The 22897-nt window shown below is 37.6% G+C and overlaps 1 protein-coding gene across 5 annotated transcripts in view; it reads right to left on the bottom strand.

Annotated features, from left to right (window-relative positions):
• The window catches only part of RRAGB (Ras related GTP binding B), a 50810-nt gene extending 28142 nt beyond the window's left edge, over positions 1 to 22668 (bottom strand). The window contains exons 1-5 of one of the 5 annotated variants that reach the window (XM_082681663.1): positions 22617 to 22668; positions 21168 to 21201; positions 18029 to 18128; positions 13596 to 13679; positions 11606 to 11672 (exon numbers count right to left, since the gene is read on the bottom strand). In XM_082681663.1, the coding sequence (XP_082537789.1) occupies positions 11606 to 11672; positions 13596 to 13679; positions 18029 to 18128; positions 21168 to 21179 (263 nt within the window). In that variant the 5' untranslated portion in view covers positions 21180 to 21201; positions 22617 to 22668. Of the gene's footprint in view, positions 1 to 11605; positions 11673 to 13595; positions 13680 to 18028; positions 18129 to 21167; positions 21202 to 22023 lie in introns of all 5 variants that reach the window. The other 4 variants (XM_082681660.1, XM_082681662.1, XM_082681664.1 and 1 more) reach the window with 4 other exon arrangements.
• Between the last annotated feature and the right edge of the window lie 229 nt (positions 22669 to 22897).

The raw sequence follows: 22897 nt of genomic DNA, 5'->3' as shown, positions 1-22897 counted from the left end.
ACACAACGAATCATCCCAAATCGAGGAGGTGGACGTTGGGATCAACGATGTATATATTTTTTTCCCTTTTTCACTTTTTGTGAGCGTGTATCTGTATGCTTCTGTATGTGATATTGTCCTAGGTGTCTGTCCGTCCATTTTTTTTTTACTTTACAAAATTGTTTCCTTAATAATTATTTTTTTATTTTAATAACTTTATTTTATTTTACTTTACTTTATTTTACCTTATCCTCTTTCTTTTTTTCTTTCCGCTTTTTCTCCCTTTTCTTCTGAGCCGTGTGGATGAAAGGCTCTTGGTGCTCCAGCCAGGAGTCAGTGCTGTGCCTCTGAGGTGGGAGAGCCAACTTCAGGACACTGGTACACAAGAGACCTCCCAGCTCCACGTAATATCAAACGGCAAAAATCTCCAGAGATCTCCATCTCAATGCCAAGACCCAGCTCCACTCAATGACTAGCAAGCTACAGTGCTGGACACCCTATGCCAAAAAACTAGAAAGACAGGAACACAACCCCATCTATTAGCACAGAGGCGGCCTAAGATCATAATAAGGACATAGACACCCCAAAACACACCACCAGATGTAGGCCTATTCACCAGAAAGAAAAGATCCAGCCTCATCCACCAGAACACAGGCACTAGTCCCCTAGACCAGGAAGCCTACACAACCTACTGAACCAACCTTAGCCACTGGGGACAGACACCAAAAACAACAGGAAATACGAACCTGCAGCCTGTGAAAAGGAGACTCCAAACAAAGTAACTTAAGCAAAATGAGAAGACAGAGAAACACACAGCAGATGAAAGAGCAAGGCAAAAACCCACCAGACTTAACAAATGAAGAGGAAATAGACAGTCTGCCTGAAAAAGAATTCAGAGTAATGATAGTAAAGATGGTCCAAAATCTTGGAAATAGAAAGGAGAAAATAAAAGAAATATGTAACAAGGACCCAGAAGTAAAGAGCAAACAAACAGTGATGAACTACACAATAAATGAAATTAAAATTTCTCTAGAAGGAATCAATAGCATAATAACTGAGGCAGAAGAACAGATAACTGACCTGGAAGAAAAAATAGGGGAAATAACTACAGCAGAGCAGAATAAACAATGAAAACAATTGAGGACAGTCTCAGAGACCTCTGGAACACCACTAAATGTACCAACATTCGAATTATAGGGGTCCCAGAAGAAGAAGAGAAAAAGAAAGGGACTGAGGAAATATTTGAAGAGATTATAGTTGAAAACTTCCCTAATATGGGAAAGGGAAGAGTTAATCAAGTCCAGGAAACACAGAGAGTCCCATACAGGATAAATCCAAGGAGAAGCATGCCAAGACACATATTAATCAAACTATCAAAAATTAAATCCAAAGAAAACATATTAAAAGCAGCAAGGGAAAAACAACAAATAACATACAAGGGAATCCCCAAAAGGTTCACAGCTGATCTTTCAGCAGAAACTCTGCAAGACAGAAGGGACTGGCAGGACATATTTAAAGTGATGAAGGAGAAAAACCTGCAAACAAGATTACTCTACCCAGCAAGGATCTCATTCAGATTTGATGGAGAAATTAAAACCTTTACAGACAAGCAAAAGCTGAGAGAGTTCAGCACCACCAAACCAGCTTTACAACAAATGCTAAAGGAACTTCTCTAGGCAAGAAACACAAGAGAAGGAAAAGACCTACAATAAAAAACCCAAAACAATTAAGAAAATGGTAACAGGAACATACATATCGATAAGTACCTTAAATGTAAATGGATTAAATGCTCCAACCAAAAGACACAGACTGGCTGAATTGATACAAAAACAAGACCCGTATATATGCTGCCTACAAGAGAACCACTTCAGACCTAGGGACACATACAGACTGAAAGTGAGGGGATGGAAAAAAGTTATTCCATGCAATGGAAATCAAAGGAAAGCTGGAGTAGCAATCCTCATATCAGATAAAATAGACTTTAAAATAAAGGATGTTACAACAGACAAGGAAGGACACTACATAATAATCAAGGTATCAATCCAACAAGAAGAGATGATAATTATAAATATATATGCTCCCAACATAGGAGCACAACAATACATAAGGCAACTGCTAACAGCTATAAAAGAGGAAATCGACAGTAACACAATAATAGTGGGGGACTTTAACACCTCACTTACACCAATGGACAGATCAACCAAAATGAAAATAAATAAGGAAACAAAACCTTTAAATGACACAATAGACAAGATAGATTTAATTGACAGTTATAGAACATTCCATCCAGAAGCAGCAGATTACAATTTCTTCTCAAGTGCACACGAAACATTCTCCAGGACAGATCACAACTTGGGTTACAAATCAAGCCACAGTAAATTTAATAAAACTGAAAGCATAGCAAGCATCTTTTCTGACCACAATGCTATGAGATTAGAAATGAATTACAGGGGAAAAAACGTAAAAAACACAAACACATGGAGGCTAAACAATACGTTACTAAATAAACAAGAGATCACTGAAGACATCAAAGGAGCAATTAAAAATACCTAGAGACATATGACAATGAAAACACGATGATTCAAAACCTATGGGATGTAGCAAAAGCAGTTCTAAGAATGAAGTTTATATCTATACAAGCCTACCTCAAAAAATAAGAAAAATCTCAAATAAACAATCTAACCTTACACCTAAAGGAACTAGACAAAGAAGAACAAACAAAACCCAAAGTTAGCAGAGGGAAAGAAATCATAAAGATCAGCGCAGAAATAAATGAAATAGAAACAAAGAAAACAATAGCAAGAATCAATAAAACTAAAAGCTGGTTCCTTGAGAAGATAAACAAAATTGATAAACCATTAGCCAGATGTATCAAGAGAATGAGGGAGAGGACACAAATCAATAAAATTAGAAAAGTAAAAGGACAAGTTACAACAGACACCACAGAAATACAAAGCATCCTGACACTACTAAAAGCAACCCTTTGCAAATAAAATGGACAACCTGGAAGAAATGGACAAATTCTTAGAAAGGTATAACCTTCCAAGACTGAACCAGGAAAAAACAGAAAATATGAACAGACCAATCACAAATAATGAAATTGAAACTGTGATTAAAAATCTTCCAAAAAACAAAACTCCAGGACCAGATGGCTTCACAGGTGAATTCTATCAAACTTTTAGAAATGACATAACACACATCCTTCTCAAACACTTCCAAAAAATTATGGAGGAAGGAACACTCCAAAACTCATTCTATGAGGCAACCATCACCGTGATACCAAAACCAAACAAAGATACTACAAAAAAAAGAAAATTACAGACCAATATCACTGATGAATATAGATGCAAAAATCCTTAATGAAATACTAGCAAACAGAATCAAACAAAATGTTAAAAGGATCATACACCATAATCAACTGGGATTTATCCCAGGGAGCAAGGGTCCTTCAATATATGCAAATCAATCACTGATATACAACATAGTAACAAATTGAAGAAGGAAAAACCATATAGTCATCTCAATAGATGCAGAAAAAGCTTTTGACAAAATTCAACACCCATTTATGATAAAAACTCTCCAGAAACTGGACATAGAGGGAACCTACCTCAACATAACAAAGGCCATATACGACAAACCTACAGCGAATATCATTCTCAATGGTGAAAAACTGAAAGCGTATCCTCTAAGATCAGGAACAAGACAAGCATGTCCACTCTCACCACTATTATTCAACATAGTTTTCGAAGTCCTAGCCACGGCAATTAGAGAAGAAAAAGAAATAAAAGGAATCCAAATTGGAAAAGAAGAAGTAAAACTGTCACTGTTTGCCGATGACATGATAGTATACATAGAGAATCCTAAAGATGCCACCAGAAAACTACTAGAGCTAATCAATAAATCTGGTAAAGTTGCAGGATACAAAATTAATACACAGAAATCTCTTGCATTCCTATCCACTAATGATGAAAAGTCTGAAATTGAAAGTAAGAAAACACTCCCATTTACCACTGCTGCAAAAAGAATAAAATACCTAGGAATAAACCTACCTAGGGAGACAAAAGACCTGTATGCAGAAAAGTATAAGACACTGATGAAAGAAATTAAAGATGATACCAACAGATAGAGAGATATACCACGTTCTTGGATTGGAAGAATCAATCCTGTGAAAGTGACTTTACTACCCATAGCAATCTACAGGTTCAATGCAATCCCTATCAAATTACCAATGGCATTTTTCTTAACCAGAACAAAAAATCTTAAAATTTGTATGCAGACGGAAAAGACCCCGAATAGCCAAAGCAGTCTTGTGGGGAAAAAAACAGAGCTGGAAGAATCAGAGTCCCTGACTTCAGACTATACTACAAAGCTACAAGTAATGAAGACAATATGGTACTGGCACAAAAACAGAAACATAGATAAAAGGAACAAGATAGAATGCCCATAGATAAACCCATGCACCTGTGGTCAACTAATCTATGACAAAGGAGGCATGGATACACAATCGAGAAATACAGTCTCTTCAATAAGTGGTGCTAGGAAAGTTGGACAGTTACATGTAAAAGAATGAAATTAGACCCTAACACCATAAAAGCAGCAAGGGAAAAGCAACAAGTAACACACAAAGGAATACCCATAAGGTTAACAGCTGATCTTTCAGCACAAACTATCCAAGCCAGAAGGGAGTGGCAGGACATATTTAAAGTGATGAAGGAGAAAAAAGCTACAACCAAGATTACTCTACCCAGCAAGGATCTCATTCAGATTTGATTGAGAAATTAAAATCTTTACAGATAAGCAAAAGCCAAGAGAATTCTGAACCACCAAACCAGCTTTACAACAAATGCTAAAGGAACTTCTCTAGGCAGGAAACACAAGAGAAGGAAAAGACCTACAATAACCAACCCAAAACAATTAAGAAAATGGTATTAGGAACATACATATCAATAATTACCTTAAATATAAATGGATTAAATGCTCCAACCAAAAGACACAGACTAGCTGAATGGATACAAACACAAGACCCATATACATGCTGTCTACAAGAGACCCACGTCAGACATAGGGACACATACAGACTGAAAGTCGGGGGATGGAAAATGATATTCCATGCAAGTGGACATCAACAGAAAGCTGGAGTAGCAATTCCCATATCAGACAAAAAAGACTTTAAAACAAAGACTATTACAAGAAACAAAGAAGGACACTACATAATGATCAAGGGATCGATCCAAGAAGAAGATATAACAATTGTAAATATTTATGCACCCAACATAGGAGCACCTCAATACATAAGGCAACTATGAAAAGCTATAAAAGGGGAAACTGACAGTAACACGATCTTAGTAGGTGAATTCGACACCCCATTTCACCAATGGACAGATCATCCAAAATGAAAATAAATAAGGAAACACAAGCTTTAAATGATACATTAAACAAGATGGCCTTAAATGATATTTATAGGACATTCCATCCAAAAACAACAGAATTCACATTCTTCTCAAGTGCTCATGGAACATTCTCCAGGATAGATCATATCTTGTGTCACAAATCAAGCCTTGGTAAATTTAAGAAAATTGAAATCATAGCAAATATCTTTTCCAACCACAACACTATAAGAGTACATATCAATTACAGGAAAAAAATCTGTAAAAAATACAAATACATGGAGACTAAACAATACACTACTAAATAACCAATAGATCACTGAAGAAATCAAAGAAGAAGTCAAAAACTACCTAGAAACAAGCGACAATGAAAACACGATGACCCAAAACCTATGGGATGCAGCAGAAGTAGTTCTAAGAAGTAAGTTTATAGCAATATATTCCTACCTCAAGAAAGAAGAAACAGCTCAAATAAATAATGTTATCTTACACCTAAAGCAATTAGAGAAAAAAGAACAAAAAACCCCAAACATAGCAGAAGGAAAGAAATCATAAAGATCCGATCACAAATAAATGAAAAAGAAATGAAGGAAATGACAGCAAAGATCAATAAAACTAAAAGCTGGTTCTTTGAGAAGATAAACAAAATAGATAAACCATTAGCCAGATTACCAAGGAAAAAATGGGAGAAGACTCAAATCAACAGAATTAGAAATGAAAAAGGAGAAGTAACAACTGACACTGCAGAAATACAAAGGATCATGAGAGATTACTTCAAGCAACTATAGGCCAATAAAATGGACTACCTGGAAGAAATGGACAAATTCTTAGAAATGCAGAACCTTCTGAGACTGAACCAGGAAGAAATAGAAAATATGAACAGACCAATCACAAGCACTGAAACTGAAAGTGTGATTAAAAATCTTCCAAGAAACAAAAGTCCAGGACCAGATGGCTTCACAAGTGAATTCTATCAAATATTTAGAGAAGAGCTAAAACCTACCCTTCTCAAACGCTTCCAAAATACAGCAGAGGGAGGAACACTCCCAAATTCATTGTATGAGGCCACCATCACCCTCATACCAAAACCAGACAAAGATGTCACAAAAAAGGAAAACTACAGGCCAATATCACTGATGAACATACATGCAAAAATCCTCAACAACATACTGGCAAATAGAATCAAACAGCACATTAAAAGGAACATACACCATGATCAAGTGGGGTTTATCCCAGGAATGCAAGGATTCTTCAATATATGCAAATCAATCAATGTGATAAACCATATTAACAAATTGAAGGAGAAAAACCATATGATCATCCAACAGAGGCAGAGAAAGCTTTTGACAAAATTCAACACTCATTTATGATAAAAACCCTGTAGAAAGTAGGCATAGAGGTAACTTTCCTCAACATAATAAAGGCCATATATGACAAACCCACAGCCAACAGCGTCCTCAATGGTGAAAAACTGAAACCATTTCCACTAAGATCAGGAACAAGACACGGTTGCCCACTCTCACCACTCTTATTCAACATAGTTTTGGAAGTTTTAGCCACAGCAATCAGAGAAGAAAAAGAAATAAAAGAATCCAAATTGGAAAAGAAGAAGTAAAACTGTCACTGTTTGCAGATGACATGATACTATACATAGAGAATCCTAAAGGCTACCAGAAACCTACTAGAGCTAATCAATGAATTTGGTAAAGTAGTAGGATACAAAATTAATGCACAGAAATCTCTTCCATTCCTATACACTAATGATGAAAAATCTGAAAGTGAAATTAAGAAAACACTCCCATTTACCACTGCAACAAAAAGAATAAAATATCTAGGAATAAACCTACCTAAAGAGACAAAAGACCTGTATGCAGAAAATTATAAGACACTGATGAAAGAAATTAAAGGTGATACAAATAGATGGAGAGATATACCATGTTCCTGGATTGGAAGAACCAACATTGTGAAAATGACTCTACTACCCAAAGCAATCTACAGATTCCATGCAATCCATATCAAACTACTAGTGGCATTTTTCACTGAACTACAACAAAGAATTTCACAGTTTATATGGAAACACAAAAGACCCCGAATACCCAAAGCAATCTTGGGAAAGAAAAATGGAGCTGGAGGAATCAGGCTCCTGGACTTCAGACTATACTAAAAAGCTACAGTAATCAAAACAGTATGGTACTGGCACAAATACAGAAATATAGTTCAGTGGAACAGGATAGAAAGCCCAGAGAAAACTCCACACACATATGGTCACCATATCTTTGATAAAGGAGGCAAGAATATACAGTGGAGAAAATACAGTCTCTTCAGTAAGTGGTGCTGGGAAAACTGGACAGCTACATGTAAAAGAATGAAATTAGAATACTCCCTAACACTATACACAAAAATAAACTCAAAATGGATTAAAGACCTAAATATAAGGCCAGATGCTATAAAACTCTTAGAGGAAAACATAGGCAGAACAATCTATGATATAAATCACATCAAGATGCTTTTGACCCACCTCCTAGCGAAATGGAAATAAAAAAAAATAAACAAATGGGACCTAATGAAACTTAAAAGCTTTTGCACAGCAAAGGAAACCATAAACAAGACCAAAAGACAACCCTCAGAATGCGAGAAAATTTTTGCAAATGAAGCAACTGAAAAAGGATTAATCTCCAGCTCATACACCTCAATATCAAAAATCAAACAACCCAATCCAGAAATGGACAGAAGACCTAAACAGACATTTCTCCAAAGAAGATATACAGATTGCCAACAAACACATGAAAGAATGCTCAACATCATTAATCATTAGAGAAATGCAAATCAAAACTACAATGAGATATCATCTCACGCCAGTCAGAATGGCCATCATCAAAAAATCTAGAAACAATAAATGCTGGAGAGGGTGTGGAGAAAAGGGAACCCTCTTGTACTGTTGGTGGGAATGTAAATTGGTACAGCCAATATGGAGAACAGTATGGAGGTTACTTAAAAAACTAAAAATAGAACTACCATATGACCCAGCGATCTCACTACTGGGCATATACCCTGAGAAAACCATAATTCCAAAAGAGTCATGTAACAAAATGTTCACTGCAGTTCTATTTACAATAGCCAGGACATAGAAGCAACCTAAGTGTCCATCGACAGATGAATGGATAAAGAAGATGTGGCACATATATACAATGGAATATTACTCAGCCATAAAAAGAAACGAAATTGAGTTATTTGTAGTGAGGTGGACTGACCTAGATTCTGTCATACAGAGTGAAGTAAGTCAGAAAGAGAAAAACAAATACTGTATACTAACACATATATATGGAATCTAAGGGGAAAAAATGGTCATGAAGAACCTAGGGGCAAGACAGGAATAGAGACACAGACCTACCAGAGAATGGACTTGAGGATATGGGGAGGAGAAAGGGCAAGCTGGGACAAAGTGAAAGAGTGGCATGGACATGTATACACTACCAAATATAAATCAGATAGCTAGTGGGAAGCAGCCGCATAGCACAGGGAGATCAGCTCAGTCTTTGTGACCACCAAGAGGGGTGGGATAGGGAGAGTGGGAGGGAGGGACGCAAGAGGGAAGAGATATGCGGACATATGTATATGTATAACTGATTCACTGTGTTATAAAGCAGAAACTGACACATCATTGTAAAGCAATTATATTCTAATAAAGATATTAAAAAATGTACATTAGTAAGTGAAAGAAGCCAATATGGGGATTTCCCTGTGGTCCACTGGTTAAGACTCCATGCTTCCAATGCAGCAGACATGGGTTCAATCCATGGTCAGAGAACTAAGATCCCACATGCTGCGTGGTGCAGCCAAAAAGAAAATAAGGAAAAAAAAAAAAGACGCCAATATGAAAAGGCTACACACTGTGTGATTCCAACTTTATGACATTCTGAAAAAGTTAAAACTATGGAGATTTTAAGAAGATTAATGGTTGCCATGAGTTAGGGTGGAGGGAGGGATGCATAGGCAGAGCACATATGATTTTTAGGGCAGTGAAACTACTGTGTATGATACTATGATGGTGGATTCATGTCATTACATATTTGTCCAAACACATAGAATGTGCAATACCAAGAATGAACCCTAATGTAAACTATAGACTTTGGGTAATAATCATGTGTCAATGTAGGCTCATCACTTGTAACAAATGTATCACTCTGATGGGGAATGTTAATAATGGGAGAGGCTATGCACGTGTGGAGACAGGGGGTAATGGGAAGTATCTATACTTTTTTTTCAATTTTGTTGTGAATCCAAAACTGCTCTAAAGAAGTAAAGTACTGTACTAGGAAAAAAAAAAAGATGTGGTATCTATATACAATGTACTACTACTCAGCCATAAAAACAATGAAAACTTGCCATTTGCAACAACATGGATGGATCTTGAGGGTATTATGCTAAGTGAAATAAGTCAGATGGACAAAGACAAATACCATATGATCTCACCCATGATATAAAAAAACAAACAAACAATAAATAAAATAAAACAAAAACAAACCCATAGATACAGAGAACAGAGTAGTGGTTACCAGAGGGAAAGGGGCAGCGGGGAGGGAAGAAAGGGTAAAGGTGGTCAATTGTATGCTGATGAATGGATAGAAACTAAATTTTTGGTTGTGAGCATGCTGTAAAATATACAGAAGTAGAAATATAATGTTGTACACATGAAACTTATGTTATAAACCAATGTTACCTCAACAAAAGTTAAATCTTAAAAACTAGACAAAAATAAAACAACTAAATAAATAAAGGAAAGAAAAAAGATTATATTTACTTTGAAGGTTTTTGTCATAGCCACCAAATACTGTGTATGTTAATCTACTATGGTGTAACTTTCAATGCTTTGCTCACTGTGTGGTACGTGGTAGGTGATCAATAGATGTTTGCTGAATGAGTGTTGAATAGATTTCTAGAAAACCAGAATAATCAGTGAACTGGGGTGGGGGTTTCTGGTGAATTTAATTTTCTACATTTCTGAAGGCTATCCTGAAAATCTATAGATTTTCTTTCCTACAGGAAAGAATCTAGCATGAAACCTGGCATATAGCATGCTCTCAATAAACAGCAGTTCTTTTAAAAAAAATCATGAACCTAGCTTCTAGTCCTATACTTTGGTATTAAGTAGCTGTGCCTTATCTGTAAAAATGACAATAACGTTAGTGCCTAAAAGCAAAGGACTTGAACTAATCTCTTGACACAGATTACAGAATTGGAAGCAATGATACTGAGGAAGGATTTACATGGAGAAAGCTACTTGGGTGTTATCCATCTGCTAGCAATAAGGAAGTCATTTTCTTATTTGTTATTCTTTCAACAAATATTCATTGAGCACCTACTCCATGGCTGGCTCTATACGAGGAGCTGGGAGACACTGAGCTAATTATAACATTCATTTATTTTGTAGGTACTCTTGAGATTATATACATACATATATATATATATATATGTATATAATGTATATATTATATACACACACATATATATAATCTTAATCATCAAAACCACCATACGAGTTGGTACTATCATTATTCCTATTGTACAGATGAAGAAACTGTAGCTCAGAGAGTTTAAATGATCTATCCAAGATAACATAGCTAACAGAGCTGAGATACAAACCCCAATCTAACTCCATAGCTTAGGCTCCTAACCACTGTGCACTACATATTGCTGCTTCAGTACAGAGATGCAAGGGAGCACCATATGCACAGTGAATGTGTATTTATGATAGGATATTCTGGAAGTGTCCTGGACATGAGAGGAAAAACTGTCTCCTATTCCTCCAACAGTGGGAAACTCAGCTGGAGAACTGAGGTCCAATCAACAGTGCTTAGACTGCCTGGAGATAATTACTGAAATAACAAAGAATGAGGCAGTATGGCGTGATGGCTAAGAGCTCAGGACTGATGTTAGGCCACCTGAGATAGAAACCTAATTTCTTCACCAGAAAAAGAGAAGAATGTTCGATCCCATACTACAGATACCTAGATACAGCTTGTGTGAGTGCTGCTTAAACATGTCACATACAGAGGGCATTTTCACAATGACATGAAAGTCAGAGATCTTTATTTAATCAAGTGCCAATTCTGAAGTAATTTCTATCTAATGTAGCTATTACAAATGATAGTTACTTTAATGTATTCTCTGTGCTGATTATACTACATGCCATGATTATTGACATTTGCCTCATGAAGAATTAAGCGGATGGTACTTACCCACCACAGTCCCACAGGTTCAATACCAGGTTTCCCAGAAATCGAACATGAGAATGTTCTACATCAACTGGAAGACAAACATGACAAATCTAGTAATTGTAGCATGCGCGATGAAACTCAAAATAAGCAACGTGCTAACCCATGAAATTTAGAAGGACCAAAGTGGAGTGAAATGCTCAAAGCTACAACAAGAAGGTGATTTTCAGCTTAGTGGTGTGGTTTAGTGGCAAGGTGGGCACCTAAACTACCCTGAGCTACAGAACTGGCTCTCACGTAAGTCGTTTTACTTTTTAGTTGTTTTAGTGCTTAGAGCAGAAACAATCTCCAATTATAATACTGTTAAAATTTCAACATGTAAGACAGAGACATATACCATTTAATAGCTCTTTTCTGACCCATAAACACCCCCCACAAAAAATTTAAAAATTAGAAAAAGACAACAAAAACCAAATACAAAACAAACATAAAACATAACCAAACTTGCTCCCTCTATTGATTTCCTATTTTGGTTAATGACCCTACCATTTTCCCATTTTGAGGGGGTCATTTTTGACTCCTCTGTCCACATTCAATTCATTGCTATTCCTTTGCAATCTCTCTCAATTCCACTCTTTGTTTTACAACCTGCTACTAACATTAAGGAAGGCCCTTACCTTCGCAAGCCTATACAACTACAGTAGCTCCATAATTACCTCCCACCAGGAAGCCTTACTCACTTTACTTCATCCTATAGGCTACTGCAAGATTCATCTTCTTAACACTACTTTGAACATGTCACTCCCCATTCAAAAAACTTTCAATGGCTCCTCCATACCTACACGTGGGGCATTCAAGGTCCTTCAGAATTTGGCTTCCAATCTACCTTTATGTTCCCCAATGATTCACATTAACGAAGCCTTTCGCTCCAGTCCAATTTGGTTTATTCACAGTCCTCCCAAACCCCTCTACCACCCCAACCTCCAACATACCTTACATCAGGGGTCGCAAACTTGCTAATAGGAGCCAGGCCGGTAAACGTACAAGAATGAAGTTGATCATGTATGGAGAGTAAATATCCACCCAAGGGGACGATGGAGTGGGTAGCAGTTACACAGCTCTAGCTCATTTGCCATGCAGGAACGTGGGCTCAGGATTACCAGATCTTTAAATTTTTCAATAGTAGTAGGAAATCCAGATTTTTTATGGAAACTTTTACATATTGATAACTAATTCCAATTTTTCTAAAACATTACATAGGCCAAACAAAACACATCTACAGGCCTTATCCAGCATACGGGCTGCCTGTTTGCGACCTCTGCCTTACACCTCCCTCCCCACCCTTTACTTTGCCTACTGTGTCCATCTGCCTAGAAAGTCCTCCCCACCTTTCTTCCAAAGTCAGATTCATCTTCTACGACCCAGCTTAAATCCCACCTCCTCTAAAAGCCCTACCTGGCCACCCCCACTTACCATCATCACTCCCTCTGAATTCATTTAAACATTTATTAAGCATCTACTCTCTGCCAGGCACTAAAAATCACAAGGAACAATAATGAAAATTCTTATCCTGGAAATTTCTCAAAGTCTAGCAATTATCATCTTTACAATTTATGTAACAGTTAAACATCACACAGTGGTGTTTCTTCTACGACTACCTTGCAGCTGTTGCTTAAATTGACTGCTATCTAACTTTTGTGCAATTTTATCTTCTCATAAACTAGAGCATAAGCAGAAAAGCATTACTTAAAAAAAACATGGACATTGGAGTCAAACAGTTCTTAGTTCAAATACCAGCTCTACCTCTCTGTGTGACCTTGGGTAAGTCACTTAACCTCTGAGTATTAGTTTCCTCTTCTGTTAAAAAAAAGGTGGGAGGCATACTATTGACCTCACATTACTGTGAGGATTACAGGAATTATTATACATCAAGTGCCTGGCACGTAGTAGGTGCCCAAACTACTTCCCTTCTCCCCTTTACTTCCCCCTCCTTGGAAAAGGAATCATATCTTACATGTCTTTGTATTTCCAACAGAGTCTACGAGAGAGTAGGTGCTCAAACTGCTATTAATTTGAAGACTATGTAAACGGTCTAGTACTAAAAAAAAATGGAAAGAAGTGCTACTGAGAAAGGGAAAGACAATAATAAAAGAAGTGACAGGATTCAGCGACTGTTTAGATATGGAGCACATGGGATAGAAATCTGGTTTCTACTCCCATATCATAGAAATTGCTCTCATCAAGTGACCAATGGCCCCATTACCAAATCCAATGGACTTTTTAGTCCTTGTCTTACTTTCTGCAGCATGACACTGTTGACTACTCTCTTCTCAAAAAATTCTCTTCTCCTGGCCTCTGAGAGCATTACCTATAACCTCTCTGGCAGGTCCTCTTTCACAGGCTCCTATTCTTCTTTCTGTCCCTTAAATGCTGGAGTTATTCAGGATTCCATCTTTGGCCACCTACTCTTCTATGTATTCTTTCCGCCAGGCAAGCTAATCAATTCATATCATCTCATTTACCATTTGGATACTGATAATCCATAAACATGTATCTATAATACAGATTTCTCTCTTCCCTTTCTGAATCATATACTGGACATCTTTACTTGCATAAACCACAAGTATCCCAAACTCAGTGTATCCAAATATAACTCATCATCTGCCCATTCTTCCCACAAAATCTATTCCTCTTTCAGTCCTCCTTAACTCAGTGAATTTAACCAGATGCCTAAGCCAAACACTAAGTTTCATCCTTGAGTCCAGTCTTTCCCCCATCATTCCCCCCAAACCTACCAGCAAGTCATATTGACTCTACCTTTTAAATATCCCAAATCCATTTACTTTTCACCACATCCACTATTACCACCCTAACCCAAGTTAAGCCCCTATAATCTCTTACCTGGTCTACTAAAAACAGTTCCCTAATCTGTCAATCTGTTTCTTCCCTTGCCTCCCTCCAAACTATCCTCTATATTACAGGTATAATGATCTCTCCACAGTGCAGATTTTATTTCATTCTTTAAAAAGAAAAAAAAAATAACATGTCTCTGTCTATATATTACTGTATATACCCAGAAAACATAAGGCCAAAAGGATAACCTCAAATTACTAATGGTGGTTGTCCCTAGGAAGTAGGCCTGAGAATGAGGGACAGAGTAGACTTTCTACACTTCTGCAATGTTTGAATCTTTCACAAGTATTACTTTTCTAATTAAAATTGAAAATTAAAAATATTGAAATCTGACCATATTACTTTTCTGTTTGAAACTCTCTAAGGGTTGCCTTCTACCCTCAGTTTAAACAACCTGACTTGGCTTACAGGGCATTTTATGATCTAACCCCCAATTTCTGCCTCCCTCTTTAGTCTCAGGTCTCCTGTAGGGCCCTCCGGCTCTCCTAATCTTCCTGCCCTGCTATCACAACAGCAACTGAAAAGAACCAAGAACAGAGCTTTGGGAAATCACATACACTTACGGGGCAGAAAGAAGAAAATATTCATTTTTTTAAAAGGAAGGGATGGTTAAAGATAAAGGAATAAAACCAGGGTAATAAAGCATTAAATAAAAGCCAAGGGATCAGAGAATTTTGAGAAGGCAGGAAATCTTGGAGCCGTCAACAGTGTTTGAGACTAAAATACTTCATAATCACATTTTTATCGACAAGTTTACTATTCCAACAAACACATTTTAACAGCCCCCTGATAAATGAATACCACCATTCTGTATCCTTACTTCAAATTTCAAAACACAGTACACTCTAAGTTTAACAAAATGAACCTGGACTTTTTTCAGCAATGACAAACTAGAGAAACACTAAAACCTTCAAGGTGATATAATATTTTAGAATAAGTACTCTTTCACTACTTTTAAAGAAAATCAGCAACTTCACAAAAATAGTAAGTAAAAATCAATACACTATATGTATTTTTAATTAGTCTATAAGTTTAGCAAGTAGAACCAAGACCTTTCTTCAGCAATGACAAACTAGCTAGTGATACACTAAAGCATCAGGCCAACATAATATTTTGAAGTATACTTTTATCACCTTTAAGAAATACAGCACTTGCTAACAAAGTATTATTGATAAAGGTCCACTTGAGATATTCTTAAGGTCAAGAGCCTTGTCCCATCCACAGGAGGCTCCAGAAAAACACTTGTTAAAACAAATGGCCTGCTTCATGTACAGGGTTCATATAACTTGCAACATTCTGTTCAGAACTTTTTAACAAATCTGCTAGATTATTTCAAAACTATTAAATAGCTTGACTAGCTCTGAAATTTGGGTTTTAAGACTATTCACCAGACTTAGGTAGTCAATCCACTCTGCTGATTAGCTAAAAACAAAAATATTAATTGGACTAGAAAAAAGTACATCAATGAAATGTGCAGAATTTAAAACATAAACAGAAAGAAGTCTGCCAGGAATTGTGGCTGTAGAACAATGAATAAAGCAGGAGCATAGATTGACATTCTAGCTCTAACACTTATGAGTTGCGTGACCTTAACTTCTAAGTCATACTTTCTTCACCTATTAAAATGAAGTTAATATGAGAACTAAAGTAAATAAAACACCATACAATAAACATTAGCTTCCTCTGATCTACTGAAACCATGTGATTATTAGGTCTAGATATTAAACTTGGAAAAATAGAAAAAAATTAAAATACAAAACAGGGAGAAGTTTGGACAGGTACTTTCTAGAAGGAAGTCTCTTGAGGCACAACAGGCCATAGGACCCTGTCCTGACCAAAATTTTTGATAAATGACTTAGATGAAAACTAGATGAGATGCTTATCAAGTGTACAAACTGCACAAAGCTAGGAAGGATAGCTAACATATCAAATGAGAGAATAAGTAGCTAAAATGAAAATAGGATCCAACCCCTTTTCTATGGATAAGGAAACTGAGGCCCAGTGAGATAGTAACTTGTTCTGGAATTAAGTTAACCTTTCATGGGCTAAAACAATCAAAACTGAACAACTTAATAGAGATAAGCATTTATTCTTAGGTTCAAAATATTAACTTCACAAGAATCAGAAGGAGGATATGTTGTTTTAATAAAAATATATGTGAAAAGGAATTTTCTTTTTTTTAGTATGACTCAGTATGATGAAGGCTGCTCCACAGGAGAGTAGGGGCTAGACTGTGCTAACAGTAGTGTGATGCCTATAGAACAAGAGATGTAGCAGTCCTACTCTGCTCTGATTAGACCACATCTTCATTTAAGTCTCATCACTAAAAAAATATAGACATATTCTAACAAGTCCTTAAAAATGCTTCAAAATGATGTCAAACGAGGAATAGATGAAGGAGCTGGAGATATTTAACTTAAGGAAGATAAGATTTGGGAGGCAAGGAATGGCTAGGATAGATTGAGACATTAATCATACTAAAATATTTGCATAGGCTCAAGAGAACAGAAAGGGTACCAGCTAACAATAATAAATGGAAATAGATTCAGGGCTCTAAGAAATAACTTTCTAATCATTAAAGCTTCCCTAATTATGAGTCTATTCTACACTCCAAGCACGTTAAGAACAGAAATGAGGTTCCCTTCTCTTTTGTATCCTAGGTTCTGGAACATAGGGTGTTTTAAAAATGTTTGTTGTTCTTGAAACCAGAGATACCTTATGAAGTAGTGGGTGGCTTGTCCCTAAAAGTGTCCAAGATGCTAGCAACCCAGATCAGGAAAATTTGAAAGCCAGGTAGGGCAATGGTTTCATCACCTAGAGGCCAAGGACCAAGGAAGAATCCAGAAATCCTTAGGTGCTACAAAATGAAAAGGCGTTATAGCCTAAAGACTGAAAGGGTCTCCCAGGAGCATAGATCCACTGAACTGGCAGCCATGGCAGCCCAACTAGCCTATACTAAGAAACCAGATTTAACATTCAAACCATAAAGGGCAAGGAAACATTTCTCAAGTCAAAGCTGTAACTCCAAAGAAAACATCTATATGTATCCAGGAAGAGAAGTAGCAGAGTACAGATCTGGGTAACCTCCCTCTGACAGCCTCCCAAACCCAACAATTTACCTTTTAATGAAGACTAGGACTACTGCTTTATAAAATCTTAGATTTTAATGTTATGCTTGTTAATGCCTATAAATTAATTTCTGTTTATATAATAACTGTTAAAAACAAACACCCTCCCCCTTCTAAAAAGTGAACAAACAAAAGGACCCCTATGCTTGTTGAGAAAGAGCAGGATAAAAACGAAGTTGGACAAGGTTATCCCATTTGGTAAGCAACCTAGAAAGGAAAGAACCTCCCCAAGAGAGCAAGCAGTAGTAACCAGAATTAGGTTACATCCTTCTGAGAAGGAATGAAAAAAAAGGAAACATGCTCAAAAACAAATCTGTCAATCTCTGCATCCCCAAGTTACTGCAACCAAGTGTGTTATGCGAATTATTAAGATCACCTGACTTTACAATAAGATAAAACATCTTACTTGTTGCACCAAGGCGACGTGTGTCTCTTGCAATATAATTTGCAAAGATAATAGACCTCATGCTGGTCTTACCAGACCCACTTTTACCCATCAACAGCACCTAAGGACAAAATGGAAAAAAAGAAAGGAAAGAAGTCAGCGATCAAGAGCAAATCAAGTCTAAAGGGATCTATTTCTCTCTTGCACTTGGTGTTTCACTGAAGTGACAGTACTAATAACATAGAGTGGATACTTATAACTGACTAGTTCTCTGACCCGTGGTGAATGCAGAGGTACCGAGAATTCCAGAGGCCAGCCACTTGCCTGTCATGAGTCACACATTCTCTTGGTGATAGAATCACAGTGAATTTATTATGCTATTAATATATACTATCATGCATTCAGTACTATGTTAGCAAAATATCAACTTGAGAGGAACTCTCATAATGTAATGTTTTATGCACTGAACTATCTGGCAGGGTATTTCAGTATAACTGAAAGCTCTTTCTCCTCCTCAGGATCAACCTGACCACCTCTGCCCTTAATTTCATCCCTTTTACTTACCTTCATGATTTTGTTCCATTAATTACTCTTTTCTTTTCAAGAGCGTCCCATTGCCTACAGGATCAAGTCTTTAAACTACATATAAGACCCTCCTTGATCTGGCTTATCTACTCCTCTGCCCTCATCTTCTGACGCTCCTAGCCTGGAATTTGTCGAGTCCAGCCATACTGAACTGAACTGCTTGTAGTCCCTTTGATTGCTCCAGGTCTTTTTTCATGCTGAACTCTCTGCCAGTAACTTTCCACTCCCTTTTCTTCCTTCAGCTAAGCTCCACTTACCCTTCAAGTCTTGGTTCAGTAATCGTCTCAAGAACTTCTCTGATCCCAATGCCCTAGGCTGGCTTAGATGTATTTCACCTCTGTCTTCCCATGACACTCTTATGACACTGCTAAGACCATAATGCACTGCAGTTTTCCAATTTGTTTTTTGGTCTCTCACAAGACTCTGAGCGCCTGAATGGCAGGGAAAATCCCCTTTGAGTTTTCAGTGCCTAACATATAACAGATGCTCAAAATATGTTCATCAAAAGAATGAGCAAGCTATCAAAACAAAGATATAAAACAAGCAATTTTTTAACAATGGAAAGGGTGAAGGTAAACACCTTCTTGTCAATGACAGCATTTAACGAAGACAGAAAAACACCTATCAAAGATGCTGTAGATTCTTGCACTAGGGGGGAAATTGGGTGAGGTAACTTTTTTTTTTTTTTTTGGTGAGGTAACTTTTAAGAGTCTTTTCTAACTCAAAATTTATGAAATATAATTCCAATTACCTTGATTTTCAAATGAGAGGATACATGTTCTAACTTCAATTCCAAGACATTTTATAAAAATTTTTAATTACAAATATAGGGAGTATTAATAAAAGGGTACTGCACTCAGGCTTAGTCTATTTAGCTAGATAACTTTATCTCACTAAGGAAACGTTACTGAGGAGATAGTCTAAAGTTGTTAGAGAAACCTTTTGCTTTTATTCTTTATCATTTACAAATTTCTGGTATTTTTAGGCATCCTTGTTGATAGTAACTTTAGACCGGCTCATCAAGAACATTTCCTTAGCAAACTGAAGTTACATAACTGACTTATTAGATAAAGTTAAGGCTAAATACAGTGTATTTCTTTTTTTTGTTAATTGAAGTATAGTTGATTTACAATATTGTGTTAGTTTCAGGTATACAGCACAGTGATTCATTCTTTTTGCAGATTATATTCCATTATAGGTTATTACAAGATATTGGATATAATTGCCTGTGCTATACAGTAAATCTTTGTTGCTTATGTATTTTGTGTATAGTAGTTTGTGTCTGTTACTCTCATACCTCTAATTTGTCTCTCTCCCCTTTGTAACCACTAGTTTGTTTTCTATGTCTGTGAGTCTGTTTCTATTGTGTATATAGATTCATGTGTATTATTTTTTAGATTCCATATATAAGTGATATCATATAGCATTTGTCTTTCTCTGACTTGACCAAGCATAACATTCTCTAGGTCCATCCATATTGCTGCAAATGGCAATATTTCATTCTTTTTTATGAGCTTTTGTTGTTTAAGAAATCTTACTTTAATAGCTTATGAAAGACTTATCAAGGCTAACTGTATTAAGTACTAATCTAAGTGCTCTACCTGCATTTGCTTGTTTAAAAACTTCATAATAATTCTATGAGACAGGTAACCTTATTATCACCATTTTATAAATGGAGAAACTGAAAGCCCAAAAGATTCAGAAACTTACTCTAGAACTGTGCCCTTATCGATTCTTCTTAAACCCCAAGGTGAGGCACAGTACCATAAGAGCACAAGGGAAGGAGTGTTCAATTCCATTTGGAGAACTCACATGAAACCTAATAGTGATAACATTTGAGTTGGGTTCAACATAAATGTGCAAGCAGAGGCCTGTGTAGTGTGTGTGTATGGCTTGCACAAAATGCAAATTAATTTGTAAACTTGGAGAAAAACAGATTCTGCATGGCTATGATAGGGTGCAAAGGTATGGCTGATGGTTTAGTCAGGAATAGATTTTTTTTTTAACATCTTTATTGGGGTATAATTGCTTTACAATGGTGTGTTAGTTTCTGCTTTATAACAAAGTGAATCAGTCATACATATACATATGTTCCCATATCTCTTCCCTCTTGCGTCTCCCTCCCTCCCACCCTCCCTATCCCACCCCTCCAGGCTGTCACAAAGCACCGAGCCAATATCCCTGTGCCATGCGGCTGCTTCCCACTAGCTATCTACCTTACTACGTTTGTTAGTGTGTATATGCCCATGACTCTCTCTCGCCCTGTCACAGCTCACCCTTCCCCCTCCCAGGAATAGATTTTTAAAGGGCATTCTATGAGATGAAATCTTTTGGATTGTATTCTATGGGCTTCAGGAAGTTACAAAAAGTTCTTAAGTATGTGAATGACTTACTTAGATTTCTATATTAGAAAAATTAAATCTGATAGCAAAGAAGGGGACAAGAGTCAGGGAGAACATGTAGAAGGTTCCTACAACAGTCAAGGAAAGATGGCAGATATGACCACAAATATGCTTCCTGAACAGTAACTTCTTACCTTTACCTTCATGTTTTTGATGTACCTAACATGTCTTACCTTTTTCTTCATGGCTGTATTTGGTAGCACCCACCTGCAGATATAAACCAAAAGACAGAGTTTCCATGATCCAGTTGCCTTAGAAATTGGAATTAACGTAGAGGTGCAAAAGAGCACATTTAGTACAACAGCTGAGTACAGCTGTGTGGGGGACCTCAGTTAGGTAGAGGCCCTCATTTTCCTAAATTATAAAACTGGGCTTATGCTCCCTCTCGCCTAATTATGTGCTCAGGAAATAGCTCCTAGGAAGATTTATTTAGGAATATAAATGAGCCATTAAAATTCAAGATTCAATTTTTTACCTCCTTAAAAAATTTATCAAAGCAATATTTACAAATGCTTTAATAAATCAAACAATATTGTCATATTTGAATATCCTGTTTTTCAAAGTCAGCATATTTCTAAAAATCTTAAGTCCTTCAGCTGTCCTTCCAAGTATTTTACTCATCACAGGCACAAAGTATATAAATTCTCAAATTCAGGTATAAACTGGCACAGAAAGCACTCTCAAGCCACTGATCTCTGCCCAGGAAAAGCCAACCCTCTTCCTAGTCTTCTTATCGTCAACATGAAGACATAAAATCTCCTTTATTGACAATTCAAAGCAATTCAGAACTGCCTCCTCAATTAGAACACTTGCCCCTCCCCAGAGTGATATCAGGCCTGTCCTAAGGATTGTTTCTCCCCAGTTAGCAACCAGACCTCTTACTAGTTTATCCAATCACCAAAAGCAACCTTATTGGTAAATCGAAAGAATTTATCATAGGTGGGGTATTCTAATTCACAATACTCTCTTCAGTTAGAACGTCCCCCCTGCCCCCTCCCTTCCAGGTTTGACTTAATACCCTTCACCCACCCAAGCGATCCTTCCGGTTCCCCTATGGGAGGATCCATTCTCGTCCCCAGATTCTCTTTCTCCATCTTTTTCTCAGAGTCAGATTCTTCCATTGTGCAACAAGTCCTTTCCAGTCCCTTCTAAATCCGCAGTACTCTCTCTCTTTTTTTTTTCCTGTTCACCCCCTCAGCCGCCTATTCTCCTTGCCTGCGGCCCTTAGGCCTGCTCTAGTCTTGCCTCCACCTTTGTCCACTGGGGGGCTGCTTTCCCCACCGTTACCTTTACCGCCTCGAACTTGGCCTCAAGGCACCGCCGAGCTGGCCAGCTCAACGGCTAAGTGATTCGGTGATGCAAAGGGAGAGATGGAGGATGAGAAGGAAAGAGGGATGGGTGGGGGGTTCGTTTCGAGTTTGGGCCTCAGGCCCCAAGGTCTCGAAACCCAAAGGGGACTTCACCCGAAAAGAGGTGGGGACGAGGAAGGCGGAGGTGGCATAAAGAACAGACCCGTGCCGTAGGCACTAAGCGATGAATGCCTCAGTCGGCTCGTTTTTCCCGAGCCTGGCCGCCCGGGAGAGTCCGCCGGAGGTTGCGGTGGCTACGACCTAACCACCCACCCTTCACGAGCGCAGGTACCTCACCGCAGCCACCCTACTGCAGGCCAGGGTCACGTGGACACCTGCCGTAAACCCGGAGCTTGTCACGTGACTGCCGCTTCCCTAGGGGCGGGTGGGCTGAGAAGAATACCATAGAGATTGCGCGGAGAAAGAGCGCCGCCTGTCTCCGTCACGTGGCCCGGGCTCTTAACAAAGCCACAGGCTTGGTAGGGCGCTGCCAGCTTGAAGAGGCATTCATTGTAGGCCACCTGGCGCCACGCCCCGCCTGCCGCGGGGAATTA

The sequence above is a fragment of the Grampus griseus genome, assembly GCF_964374135.1.
Source record: "Grampus griseus genome assembly, chromosome: X".
Classification (NCBI taxonomy): Eukaryota; Metazoa; Chordata; class Mammalia; order Artiodactyla; family Delphinidae; genus Grampus; species Grampus griseus.
Note: the sequence above shows the minus strand (reverse complement) of the source record. Positions and strands in the feature narration are given on the sequence as shown.